General features: G+C 36.3%; 1 protein-coding gene across 1 annotated transcript in view; it reads left to right on the top strand.

The window, feature by feature from the left end:
- Positions 1–14,620, top strand: part of LOC120527469 (zeta-sarcoglycan) — a 1,186,696-nt gene that overhangs the window by 1,114,236 nt on the left and 57,840 nt on the right. The window contains exon 6 of the mRNA XM_039750908.1: positions 8,103–8,175. Coding sequence (XP_039606842.1) covers positions 8,103–8,175 — 73 coding nt within the window. The remainder of the gene's footprint in view (positions 1–8,102; positions 8,176–14,620) is intronic.

Below are 14,620 nucleotides of genomic sequence, written 5' to 3'. Positions count from 1 at the left end.
GAAGGATTTGGAAATTGTAGAGGAAGAAGTGCTGCTCAGATTAAATAAGATTAAATCAAACAATTCACCAGGACCAGGTAATATTTATCCTCGAGTTCTTAAGGAGGCTAGTGAGAACATATATAAACCCTTGACATATTTTTAGGAAGTCATTGTGCACTGGAGAGATTCTGAAGGACTGGGAAATGGCAAATATCATCCCATTATATAAAAAGGGTGACAATGTATGAGAGGCTATTGAAATTACAAAGAATGCAGTTAGCTCTGGTTTACTAGTGTACTGGTCTAAATTAAAGGGACATGAGGATAATCATCCAGCCAATTTAATGCTGAAAGATTTTGTGGATCATAATGAATGGTCCCAGGATATTAAAATATCACATCTAGAGTTTGGTGCTAGTATACCTCTTTATGTTACCCCAATCCCCTAACCACCAGCCCAGACCCCTGGCTTTTAATAATGCCTTAGATAGATCTTAGTTAGCAAACATTACTTAATGAGTCTGAGGGTGTGTACTATGTATGTGGTTACAGTACTTAATAAGTACATGCAAGTTAAATATTATGGGTGTCTTCAAATATTTATGGATAGTTCAAAAACTCTGAATTCTGGGAATACTGGAGCTTCAGTATATATATACAGTATAGTGGTACCTTGAGATACGAGTGCCCCAACGTACGAGTTTTTTGAGATATGAGCCGTCACCTGGTTGGTTTTTTTCCTTGAGTTACGAGTCAAAAATTGAAATAAAAGCCATCAGAGAGCTTGTCAGCACACATTCTGAGGAACTGACGATGGAGGAGTTGACAGAACTACAGACGCAGCAACATATGGAGGTTCTGCAGGAGATCAGTATCGCAGAGGAGCCAGAGGCGGAGGAGGTTATCTCTTCAAGTGAGATAAAGGAAGTGTTGGCAATGTGGGAAAAAGTTTTGGATTTTATTGAAAAGAAACACCCTGAAAAAGTTGGTCATGCAGCAGCACTATTTAATGACACTTGCCTAACTCATTTCAGAAACATTCTAAAGGGGAGGAAGAAACAAAGCTCCTTGGACAGATTTCTATTAACGCAAATGAAAGTGATGAAAGCGTGGCAAAAAAGAAAAAAAAACTAGTGAAGAAGAAAATTAAGTTAAGCAAAAGTGAAGTGAAAGAAAAAAACATTACAATACACTAATCGGCTCCGCCAACATTTGTTTATTTCTTTAGATTCTCTTTTATGTATTAGGTTTTATTTTGTTTGTATACAATATTTGTTCATTATAGATACATTTTTCTTATGTTGAGAACATTTAACAAAAATTTAGGGTGGTTTTTTAGGGGCTGGCACGAATTAATCTCATTTCAATTAATTTCAATGGGGAAAATTGATTTGAGATATGAGCATTTTCACTTACGAGCTCGGTCACGGAACAAATTAAACTTGTATCTCAAGGTACCACTTGTATATATATATATATATACTATTATTTCAGAATTATATTAAGAAAAGTTAGTCTGTTAACATATCAGTTTTTACAACAGAACTAATGGCTATTTTGTTAAGTTTAGGTTGGGTTGAAGATGCACACCCAGATTTAGTGTCAATATGTTCAGATTCATTGTCAGCTCTGAACAGTTTAAAATTTGGTAGATCAGAAGTACAGCCAGATATTTTATTGGATGTTGGGCAGCAATTGTAGAAACTGCAGTGTCAGGGTGTATGTGTGCATTTCTTATGGTTTGCAGCTTATGTAGAGGCGGAGGAAAATGAGATTGCTGATCTTCTGGGAAATCACTCTCTGAGGAGTAAGATCATTGATGTGGCAGTGCCTTTACAAAAAGGACAGACAAAACAGATGATTAAGATATCCCTTAGGAAAATCTGGCAGAATTACTGGAATGAAGGGAAAAAATGAAGACACCTGTTTAACATCCAAAACTGGGTGGTAATAATAAGAAGGAAAAAGAATACTGACACCGCTTAGAATTGGACATTTGGGATCAAATAACACATTACTTAAAATTAATAAACATGAGACAGGTTATAGCATAAATTGTAGTAAGCATGATCCTGTGCAGCATGTTTTATTTGACTGTAAATTTATTGCTAAGGTGAAGGAGTTTGGAGTTTCACAAGTTCTGGAGAGTTTTTTAAAAGGACTTGTCATCATGGAACACATGCGTGTCTATTTGAGTTCTTCTTTACAATAACATGAGTTCTTTTTTTTTTCTTTTCCTGAATCTTCCTCCACACTGCAGCTCAGTAGGTTGCAGTACTGCACCTTATGTTGGTTTGCCAACCAACCTAAAACACTAGAAGAAGAAAAAAAAGAAGAAAAATACAACAAGAGGTTGATCAATTAGTAGCAGAGTGAAAGAAGGCAAGGCACACCAGTCTTTGAGTGAGAGTGTGCTTGGCGGCTGAGCTGTTGGCTGATGATACCGAGTGTATTGAGGCTCATGTTAATCAATGTAGGCTCTTGAGTTAAATTTTGGAGGAGCTGTATATTTTGAGTGGGTTGTCACAGAGCCCCAGTTTTTTTGTTATTTTTTGTGTTTTTAAATGTGGATAGTAAACTCAGCAGACTGAGTTTGGGTAAGAGCTTTCAGTTTTTTTGTTCACTTTCTGTTTATTCTTCTTTCCTGTGTGCAACAAAGAATTGCTTTATTTTTGGCATACATTTTTATTTGAACCATAATTTTAATTACAACTTTTTCTTTACCAAGAAATGGAGTTCTTTTTAATTAGCTTATTGTGGACAAAAATCTACATATTTTTTGTACCTCTGCCTGTCTAGTCTGTCTCGTGTATCCTCTTAACATCTCGACCTCAAACTAATACCATATCATCTGCTGCCACAGGTAGCTTGTGACAGTTAGTAATAGGCTGGTGTGGTCAGTCTTTCATTTTACACTTTTAACAGGGTTAGAGGATGAAGTTGGAGATTGAGTCATGAAATTCTATGTTCTGTCTTTGATTCTACAGTTTAATTCATCTTCTTTTCTGCACTAACAGAGGTGTGGTTTCAGTGGGACAGCCATTGTTGGAGTGCTTTTGTTTTTTTTTGTTTTTTTTTTCATATCAAAAATGTATTACTTTTCCTTAGATTTTACTATTTGTAGTACTTCTCAGTTTTGTAAAATTATGTCTGGAAAATGTATCATTTCAAAAAGAAAATACAGAAAAAATGAAAATCTTAGTCTTATTATTTTGTGCTGTGCTTTAGTGTTAAGCCACATTATCTGTGTTTTTTTTTGCTTTTTTGTTTTTGTTTTTACTTACTGTCTTTATTTAGTTATGGCTGCCTCAGTGGTTGTGTCAAAGATCATTTTGGATTTAGACTCGAAAGAGTGATTCTTTAAGTTTTGACTTATTTCTCCATGCAAAAAATGAATGTTGCATTGTTGCAGGAAAGGCACCTCAGAGCTGCTAAAGCAGTAAAATTCAATAGTATGTGCAATTTAGTCATGTGGGGTTTTTCTGCTGTAAATCTTTGACTGAGAAGCAACTTTTTTTAACATTCCTATTTTTTGTTAGCTGAAATAAGTGACAATAAAATTATGTTCATTTCTTTGTATTCTATGGATAGTGTACTCATCTTGGCACATACTGACTAAAGCTTGGTTGAAAGCTTTTACCATTTAAACCACCTGCAAAAGAATTCTCAGTATACAGTACAGTGGATTCAAAATCTTCAAGCAACATTTAATACTTTAGAATGACAGAACAATAAAAAGGATTTAAGAAATGTTTGCAAATGTATTAAAAGAAAGAAAGAAAGAAAAAATATCCATTTGACACAAGTATATAAACCTTCACTCAGCACTTTGTCTAAACACTTTTGGCATTTGGTTACAGGCTAGAACTTTTTTAGGGATGACGTGACAAGCTTTACACACCTATTGTTAGGAATTTTCTGCCATTCTTCTCTGCAGATCCTCACAAGCTCTGTCAGGTTGGATATAGATTGTAGGTGTACAGCTGTTTTCAGATGTCTCCAAAGATGTTCTATGGGATTCAAGTCAAGGCTCTGGCTGGGCAGCTAAAGGGCATTCTGAGACTTGTCCCTAAGTCACTCCAGTGTTCTCTTTGTCTTAGAGTCACTCCCCTGAAGTTTCTCTCATCTCCACACAGGTTTTATGGAGCTCAGGCAGAATCAAAGCGCTTTCCACACATAGAGGAACCGGGAAACAAACCCACAATCTTCCACAGACTCCTTATTGCAGAGCAGCAGCGCTACCACTGCGCCACTTTGTATATTTTTCCAAACTACCCTCACTTATGAATTATTAAAGCAACTGTGCTCTTAGAAACCTACACTGCAGGATTTATTTTTTAGGAACTTTCCCCATGGTCTACAATATTTTTGTCAAGGCTTGTGACTTTAAGACTATTGTCATATATACATAGAGCATCAAGGAACAATAAACACTGGTATCATTAACTATGATAAGAAAAATTAAGACAGGTTAAATCCATGCATACAAAAGGCTGAAACATAACTTTGTTGAGCCTTTATCATATGTTCCATTAAACATGTCTGAAAAGAAAGACATGCATATCGGGACTACGATCACAACGTACCTTGCGTGTTATCTTTCCTATAGTTGAGAAAAACTGAAAATAATCCAGACAGACTTCTAAATAGGTTGAGTTAGGCCAGGTTTATACTTCATGTGATGCGACGCATGCTCCAGCAGACACTACTGCTATGCAAGCATTTTACTGTTTGTACTTGATGTGCTTACTTTACGTAACTCTGGAAGATTCCACTAGGTGAAAGTGTGAGATATCATCATGGTGAGAAAACGTTTGGCTTCGCTTTGTTGTGAATTGCCTGAAACATCCATTAAATTCTGAGGACACCTTGCCACAATATCTCTGGAAAGGATGTTTAATGATTACATCCATTAATCTGGGGTTGTGCCCATTCCAGAAGGCATCGAGCATGAGAAAGAAACAGAATCCCTGGACAGGGCACAAGTCATTACAAGGTGAACACAAGCATACACATACAGTAGTGTCATTTTAGTGTCACCAAATCCCCAAAACTTCATGTCTTTGGAAGGAAACACACCAGGAAAACATACAAACTCCAGGCAAGGAACATAAGGGACGCAACTCCATGTGAGGCAGCAGCGCTACTGCTCTGCCACAACATGCGTAATTATTATTAGTATTCATTATTTAAATGAAGTTAATGACTTATCTGTAAAATGTAAAATCATGAAAATGATATCAAGTATAAATCTAAGGATTCTAAATGTGCAGAGAGCTGGAATATCATATGTACATTTAATGTGTTCGGTGTGGTGATTGCTGCTGTCAGTTGAGGAGTAATCACTAGAAACACATAGCGATTAACAACTGGGTCGGTTTTTAGATGACGTTTATGACTGTCTACTTTAATGATAAAGTAAACTACAAGGTTAAAGTGGACATTTCGAGATTAAAGCCAAAATTTCCACTTTAATCACAAAATAAACATTTTCACCATTCATCAAACATTGAAGTAGGCACATTGATCCATGAGGATCTTCAAAGCGGCTTTCTGTCACATGTAGATGTGACATTCTGACTTTTATCACACTGCAACCCCTACCTTTTTCCTAGTACTGCAACTCGCACACGTGTCGCGTTAATTTCTGAGGACGGGCTCAGAGGATGCGTCACATGAATGCTGGGAACGCATGGCAGCCATAATGCGTGTGCGTACGCATTCTGAGCATAAAGTATAAACGAGCCTTTACAGTACTTTCAAGGACACATCAGAAGTGTTTTTTTTAAATTATGGTGTTAACACTAGAATTACCAGAGCCTACGAGAAAACTCGTAAATCTGGTAACAGCCAGCAGCCTTCTGTCCCATCCCCCCACACACCGCCGCAGTTCAATTCACAAAAAAGTTTGTCAGTGCTCAGTGTTTATCTTTGAGTGAAGTGCTGGAGCTTTATAGGGTAAAAAAATACATCGTCATTTGGAATACATATATTTCATGTGTGTTCAGTGTCATCAACAATCTCTGTAAAAACGTTGTTAACACAGAAACCTTTTTCATGTTTTAGTAATAATTGACAAAATGTAGACATTAAATGTATAATGTGTGAAGCCTAAAATACAAATATGAAATAAATACTTTCACAAAAGGTACAAGTATAACAAAACAAGTGCACTTTTATTCAAGAATTTAACCAAAGAAAAAAGAAAGCAGGTTACAGTAGGCGGTTGATACGACAGCTTGCGTGGTGCAATGCTAAGAAATGCTGCCTTCCAATCAAGAGTTCGCAGTTTCGATATTAGCTGGTTCCCGAATTTACCATTTTGAGTAGTGAGATGCTCTTATTGTTTATATCATACAATAAAAACATACATTTGATTTGCATCTGTAAATTTATAGTACTTGTCAAAGTTTTTTTTCAGCTTTATTCTCTCACTCACGTTCAAACTTCCACACCCCCCCCACCCTTCCGATCTGACGCCGTTTTCAGATAAAGACGTGGTACAAACTTGTTTTGTTACACCCCCTCTTTATTTGAAAACTGAGTCAAATCTTATGCGCGAATGGGACTGGGAAAACTGTGGACGTGGATGTGATGTGAGAATGACTGTGGATGTGAATTTTTTTTATTCAGTTTTATTCTTGAGTGTTCCTGCTCACGCTGAATTAGTATGCGCCTTCTGATCCATGATGTCAAAGCCACACTGACAAAAAAAGAGAGACTTAGGTATATATGACATTTGGAATAATTAATTTTATGGCCTATATTGTACATTTTGGAAAACTTTTACTTTCAATTTACAGATGCAAATCAAATGTATGTTTTTATTGTATGATATAAACAATAAGAGCAGCTCACTACTCAAAATGGTAAATTGGGGAAGCAGCTGATATAGAAACCGCAACCTCTTAATTGGAAGGTAGCAGTTCTTAGCATTGCACCATGCAAGCTGTCGTATCAACTGTCTACCGTAACCTGCTTTCTTTTTTCTTTGGTTAAATTCGTGAATAAAAGTGCACTTTTTTTGTTATACTTGTACCTTTTGTGAAAGTGTTTATTTCATATTTGTATTTCAGGCTTCACACATTATACGTTTTATGTCTACATTTTGTCAATTATTACTAAAACATGAAAAACGTTTCTGTGTAAATAACGTTTTTACAGAGATTGTAGATGACACTGAACACACGTGAAATGTATGTATTCCAAATGACGATGTACTTTTTTACCCTATAAAGCTCCAGCACTTCACTTCACTTCAAGATAAACACTGAGCACTGACAAACTTCTTTGTGAATTGAACTGTGGCGGTGGGCGGGAGGATGGGACAGCAGGCTGCATGCTTTTATCGACACATTTACAGGACAAAAGATGCTGGCGGAGAGGTGTGAATGGATTTAAGGTGGGCCAGATTTACGAGTTTTCTCGTAGGCTCTGGTAATTCTAATGTTAAATGAAAGTGTTGTGTAAATGCTAAATATTGGGGTGATGTTGGAGTTGTAGAGGGTTTCAAAATTTTGTCTGAGGGATTTATAATGATTCCCCAGGTGATATATGAAACAGCTGTCCAGTTAACCTTAAGGATCTTTTTAAACAACAGGATTTCACTATACATTTACTAAATGTAATCTGATCACTTAAGGCTTCTTTTTTAACAATGGTCATCTAATGTCATCTTTCAAAAAAGGAGTTTCTATTTTCCACTTTTTTGATTCACTTAATCAATTATTGTTAGTTGTCTGTAAACAATTGTAATTTTACACTTGTTGGAATGATTTTTAAATAAAAATAGGTGTCTCTTTAAGTTGAAGACTGACTTTGTAGAAGACATTTCTCTATTAATAAACAATTTTCAATATAATTTTCTGGTCTTGGTAGTGGCCATACAACCACACCAGTGTTAGAAATTATGCTAAATTAAACAAATCTCTTCAAGCTGTATTTAAGCACTGACTCATGGGGAATGTTTAGTATTCCAACAGAATCCTTGAGTAAAGTGCCACCAGAGGATAAATAAAAAAATGTAAATGACCCAGTAGTCACTGTGCTTATTTTTTTGTGATTTGATTATCATTCCTTACAGCATAGAGCTTTAATAATTATTGATGTATATATTTCAGGAACAGAAGGAGCAGTATTTGGTCATTCTGTGGAGACTCCTCATATCCGAGCAGAACCTTTTCAAGATCTTAGGTAAGATGTATATCCAAATATACATTCACAGTTAAAACATTATAATATAAATAATTCTTTACAATACCATAAGGATAAATGGAATTTGTATGAGATTAATGTGTTTGATATTTAACAAAACACACCAGTGATCATAGCTATTCCATCACCTTGCAAAATTTTTATGGAAACTAAAAAGATGTGCTGTTTTCTCACCTGGAGAAAGAGGGAAACATACTTTTTGGTGCAGTTATCATTTTTGTATTTTATAGATTTGTCCTGAGAGTTTAAGAGCAGAAGTCAATGATGAAAATTAACAAACCATAGGCAGAATGGCAAAATCTGCACACAACCATCTTCCAACTTCAAATACTGTTACAAAATGTGCATTTAAAATATGTGTAGCTAGTGTAGAGCTGTATCAGCATGCATCTGCAAAAGAAACATTTTAAAGGATATTTCCATGTTGAAAAGGAAGGAAAAGATACACCATTTTGGCTGTATAGCCTTCACCAGGTGTGAAAAAACAGTACTAATGGACATATGATTTATTATCAGTGCATTTAAATTGTAATGATAATTTTTTTGTGTTGCTCTTTAATGTGCAAATTGCCTTGTTTAAGAGTTATGCCCATTACACTTTCTTGCTTATATCCCTTCATTTATTCTCAAGTCTTGCTATGACTATAGAGTCTAACCCTAGATGCAGTTCTATGCTTGAAGCATAAACATTTCACTTCCCCTTATCTTGACTGTTGCTATAATTTTTTTTGTTAACCAGTCTCCTCATTTAAGTATTGTGGGGTGGGATTCAGACTGTGGAAGTTGGTGGGGGTGTAGTTTGGATCAATGTCTGAATCTTCTTGAATAAGGCACAATTTGCATGAGACAGCATTGCACAATTGGGTAAAAGTGATCTGTATGTAATAAGTGAATCCCAGCTCATGTTCTGGGTAAACTATTCAGCATTTCATGAATTCCTCTTCACAATGGTGTACGTGCTAATTAAAAAGTGTTTTGGCTTCAAGCACGTAACCAACACAAGACAGGTATGCTTGTGGTCATTTTTCGGACATCCTTTGCTTAAAACCTAACAAGCTGTAAGGATTGTGATGCCACGCTTTCATTGTCCGTACTCAAACTTAGATTCAAGATAAAGCAATATTTTGACCCTCTGCTTCGTGGGAGGTTTCTGGACTCTATCGGATTGCAATAGGAGATAGCATCTTGGTGTGATAGGTGTACTACTCTACCTAAACTCCCCCACTGGCCTTATATCAGGTTGCACCTGATCGGGTGGTTCATGGCAGAAGTGTACGTCCCATAAGGGCTGTAATTACATTTTTGATACATTTGATTTCTTCGGTCTAATGTTGGTATTTCAACACACACACCTATATCTTTCATCTATGTTAACACTGTTTCTACATATGACAACTTTAAAAAAACAAAGAGGGTCTAAACAGCCACTCAGATCATGTAAGAAACATTATTAATGCATTGTATACAATGGCTTATGTTTGTCACACTAATGAGAATACTGTAAAACAAGATGAAATATAAAAATCACTAACTACAATGAGTACATTTTTAATTAGTGTCAAAGGCTGCTGCACTACAAAAGGAGATTTTAAAAATGTACTAAGTTGAATGTGCCATGCTTTTCATTCTCTTTATTTGGGCTATGTTTCATATAAAGTTATCGTTTGTGGGGTGTTAGCTTGCTAGTAGGAGGGCTGGTAAGATTGTTATGAATTGAATTGATTTGATCTAAACATTATGCACAAGTGTACTGTTGGCAAAACACTGTGGGGAAATCATGTACAGTGGAATGTTTGCAAAACTTGCTGAAATAAGGAATTAGAACAATCTGAAATATGAGAGAAAAATAAACATTTTTGAAGAATAAATTGGAGGCAGAGATACAGGTAAATGCAAAACATCTGGTCACTGTAGCCATGTTTTTATAGTAAGCTCCTCTCCCTTTGAAGAATTGAACTGCATTACACTTATATAAAAGTGACCCATTTGTACCACTCATTATTCTTAGTTAACTTCATAACTTCAAAGTATAATGATATTTTATCAAAATCATTTTCTTGCTGTGTGTTATGTAAATTATTTGATTTTCTTTCTGATAAAATAAACATTAATTGTGAACTTCATTATTGTACTGCATGTCTTTCCTACTGATGAAATGCTTGCTCTGAAATAAATGTGAACACAAGATTGTGAAGGAGAGAAGAGATGGTGTTGATGCACAGTAGAATCAATTCAGTGTGTCTCTCTATGTAAAATTCTATCTTTCCAGGTGATATACATTTTGTTAAAAGATTCAGTTTTTCTAATAAGTCAGATGTGGTGAATTTTGCACACACATATCAGATAGTGGATGTTGTTCAGTTTCTAGATTGATCTGCCAAAGTATTAACTTATTTGGAGGAACAAATTGTATAAAATGATTAAGATAATAGGGTTGGCGCTTGGTCTAATAATGAATGACTTTAGTTTTCCATCTTTTTTATTGCTGGACCCATGTTTGTTGTATAAGTAACTTTGAAGGGTGTTTGCATGTTCTCAACATCAGTGCGATTGTGTAAGCACAATCATCATAACTCAATGATCTGTTTTGACCAGTGGTCGGAACCAACATCCAGTATATTATGTTAGTATTATTAGTTAGTTATTAGTTCCTAGTTATTAGTATTAAGTAGGTAGAATGCCCAGCAGGGGCTGGGTGGTCTTCTGGCCTGAAACCCCTATAGAATTTTTTCTGTTCATCTTGGTTGGCTGACCATATCATTTGACTGTCATTTAGAGACTTTAAAGACAATTCTATATTTAAGTACTCTACTTCTCTGAATTTTATATCTATATTATGTATATGTGAACTATTTATTTTTTGTTTATTTTTCTACATCATTATTCTTGTATAATATATATTGCATGTAACTATTTCTTTATCTATTTTCATTTTATCCATATTCATTATCCAGCTTGTAGCTAAGAGACCATCTTGGAAAAGCTTGGGTTGCTGCTGGAAGAGGTGTTGGTGAAGCCAGCAGGAGACACTTACCCTGTGGTCTGAAAGTGGACCCCAATGCCGTAGTGCAGTGGGGACACTGTGCTGTAAAAATGATGCCGTCCTTCAGAACAGATGTAAAATCGAGGTGCTGAGTCTCTGTGGTCATGAAAGATCCCTGGTGTATCCTGAAGTCCTGGCCAAAATGCCCTCCATGGCCTAGTCATTCTGGCCCTGTAATCATTCCCTGTTTCTAATCGGCTATTTCTCTCACCACTTCACCACCTAATAGCTCATGTGAGGTGAGCGTACTGGCACAAAAATGGCTGCTGTAGCATCATCCAGGTCGATGCAACCAATTACGTATAGTTAAAGTGGCTCCAAACTCATTATGAAAATTGTTTGAGTAGTACAAAAAGGCTAAAAATATAAAGAATTATTATTATTATTATTATTATCATGCAAAGCAGGTTGAGCTACATCCTTTGTATAAAAATGTGCTATAGAAATAAATATTGTTATCTTGACAAAAAAAGGACATTCTTAATTTTCCTCCTACAGTGCATCGGTAAAGTATTCACAGCGCGTCACTTTTTCCACATTTTGTTATGTTACAGTCTTATTCCAAAATGGATTAAATTTATTTTTTTACTCAGAATTCTACACACAAAACCCCATAATGACAACATGAAAAAAGTTTACTTGAGGTTTTTGCAAATTTATTAAAAATAAAAAACTGAGAATCACTTGTACATAAGTATTCACAGCCTTTGCTCATTTCTTCACCCATTCCTCTTTGCAGCACCTCTCAAGCTCTATCAGGTTGGATGGGAAGCGTCGGTGCACAGCCATTTTAAGATCTCTCCAGAGATGTTCAATTGGATTCAAGTCTGGGCTCTGGCTGAGTCACTCAAGGACATTCACTGATTTGTCCTGAAGCCACTCCTTTGATATCTTGACTGTGTGCTTAGGGTCGTTGTCCTGCTGAAAGATGAACCATCGCCCCAGTCTGAGGTCAAGAGCGCTCTGGAACAGGTTTTCATCCAGGATGTCTCTGTACATTGCTGCAGTCATCTTTCCCTTTATCCTGACTAGTCTCCTAGTTCCTGCCGCTGAAAAACATCCCCACAACATGATGCTGCCACCACCATGCTTCACTGTAGGGATGGTATTGGCCTGGTGATGAGCAATGCCTGGTTTCCTCCAAACGTGACGCCTGGCATTCACACCAAAGAGTTCAATCTTTGTCTCATCAGACAGGAGAATTTTGTTTCTCATGGTCTGAGAGTCCTTCAGGTGCCTTTTGGCAAACTCCAGGCGGGCTGCCATGTGCCTTTTACTAAGGAGTGGCTTCCGTCTGGCCTCTCTACCATACAGGCCTGATTGGTGGATTGCTGCAGAGATGGTTGTCCTTCAGGAAGGTTCTCCTCTCTCCACAGAGGATCTCTGGAGTTCTGACAGAGTAACCATCGGGTTCTTGGTCTCCTCCCTGACTAAGGCCCTTCTCCACCGATCGCTCAGTTTAGATAGCCGGCCAGCTCTAGGAAGAGTCCTGGTGGTTTCGAACTTCTTCCACTTACGGATGTTGGAGGCCACTGTGCTCATTGGGACCTTCAAAGCAGCAGAAATTTTTCTGTAACCTTCTCCAGATTTGTGCCTCGAGACAATCCTGTCTCAGAGTTCTACAGACAATTCCTTTGACTTTATGCTTGGTTTGTGCTCTGACATGAACTGTCAACTGTGGGACCTTATATGGACAGGTGTGTGCCTTTCCAAATCATGTCCAATCAACTGAATTTACCATAGGTGGACTCCAATTAAGCTTCAGAAACATCTCAAGGATGATCAGGGGAAACAGGAGGCACCTGAGCTCAATTTTGAGCTTCATGGCAAAGGCTGTGAATACTTATGTACATGTGCTTTCTCAATTTTTTTATTTTTAATAAATTTGCAAAAACCTCAAGTAAACTTTTTTCACGTTGTCATTATGAGGTGTTGTATGTAGAGAGGGAAAAAATGAATTTAATCCATTTTGGAATAAGGCTGTAACATAACAAAATGTGGAAAAGTGATGCACTCTGAATACTTTCTGGATGCACTGTATATACATTGTCCCATCTGTTTTAAACCTATATTGTAAATATTTCAGTTATTAGTTTTCTGTTAGAGTCTGAGGTAAACATTTAAAGTTGAACGTATTTAGTTGGGGGAAGAGCATCGGAACGTTTCTGGGTTTGGTAATTTGTGCACAATAATTCATTAATGCTCTTGATTCAATCATTTTATCAGTGGGTGGATTGAATTTAGTTTCTTTTTTGGGAGCTTAATAGTGGCTTTCTGACACAAATAAATCATAATTCCTTTTTGGTGGTTACATGAATCTTGGCCTGCCTAGGTTTAAAGCACCTGGAAGGCTTACAACAAACCCTAAGTTTGAATAGAAACCACTTTGTGGTTCTGTAATTTTCTCTTCAGGTATTAAGTGAAGCAGTCTTTTGTTAAGAGACACATGGAGTATACTATCTAATGAATATTGTCAGAATCAATAAAGCCTGGAGATGCTTGATCACATAAAGTCATAGTGAGAAATAGCAAAAGGCTCAAAACTGGGAGAGCAAAACTAAACAGACAGCCAAGAATCAAAAGGTAAGATGCTAATCAGAAGTTGAAGGCATAACGAAGTATGAAACCTTAAAACAAACCTACTGCTAAGGAGTACTTTAATAAAAAAACTAACAATACTAAACAGGATCAATATGTTGAGTATGCAATGATGGCTAGCGCATAGTAAACCCTTTGGGACTTTATAATGTTATTTCCGTGATGTCAGAACTAATGTGGTCAACAGATTTGTGTTAAACACAAAACACATAACCAATATATGCATACAAGTTGTTTAATGCTAAACATTTGAGCAAGAGCTTACATAGAATGGCTCCAGTAACTTAATAGGAGTACAATTTGCATATTTGATTCTCTCATAGTTGAGAGAATCAATTGATCTACAGTAGAGTGCTTGAGCCATAGTGAGTAAGATAATTAAATATTTCTGCTGGAATGTTGTTTGATCAAGAACATTTGATGTTTTAAAACATTAAATTTTCTGAGCTCTGCAAAGGCTGATAGATTGCCAAAGCCGTGATTAATTGAAATATCACCATATCTTTATGGTTGAATGAATTTTGTTAGTTCAGCAGATGGCAAAAGTCTTTTGCCCAGCACTTCAGAATTTTTGACTGGTTTCTAATGAGAGCTGCAAATTCAGGAGTTTGAAAAGTTTCTCTTGAATATTTCCTGAAGTCATACTTGTGTGTGTAGATTTTTCACCATTCATTCTGCATAATTCTAAGGATTCTATAAATCTTACCATAAAATTAATATATTTGGTAAGATGAGGTCCTTGTGTGCAAATATAGTAAAGGTATCCTAGATTTTTTCAGGTCT

This window comes from Polypterus senegalus, chromosome 4 (assembly GCF_016835505.1).
Source record: "Polypterus senegalus isolate Bchr_013 chromosome 4, ASM1683550v1, whole genome shotgun sequence".
NCBI classification, from domain to species: domain Eukaryota; kingdom Metazoa; phylum Chordata; class Cladistia; order Polypteriformes; family Polypteridae; genus Polypterus; species Polypterus senegalus.
Note: the sequence above shows the minus strand (reverse complement) of the source record. Positions and strands in the feature narration are given on the sequence as shown.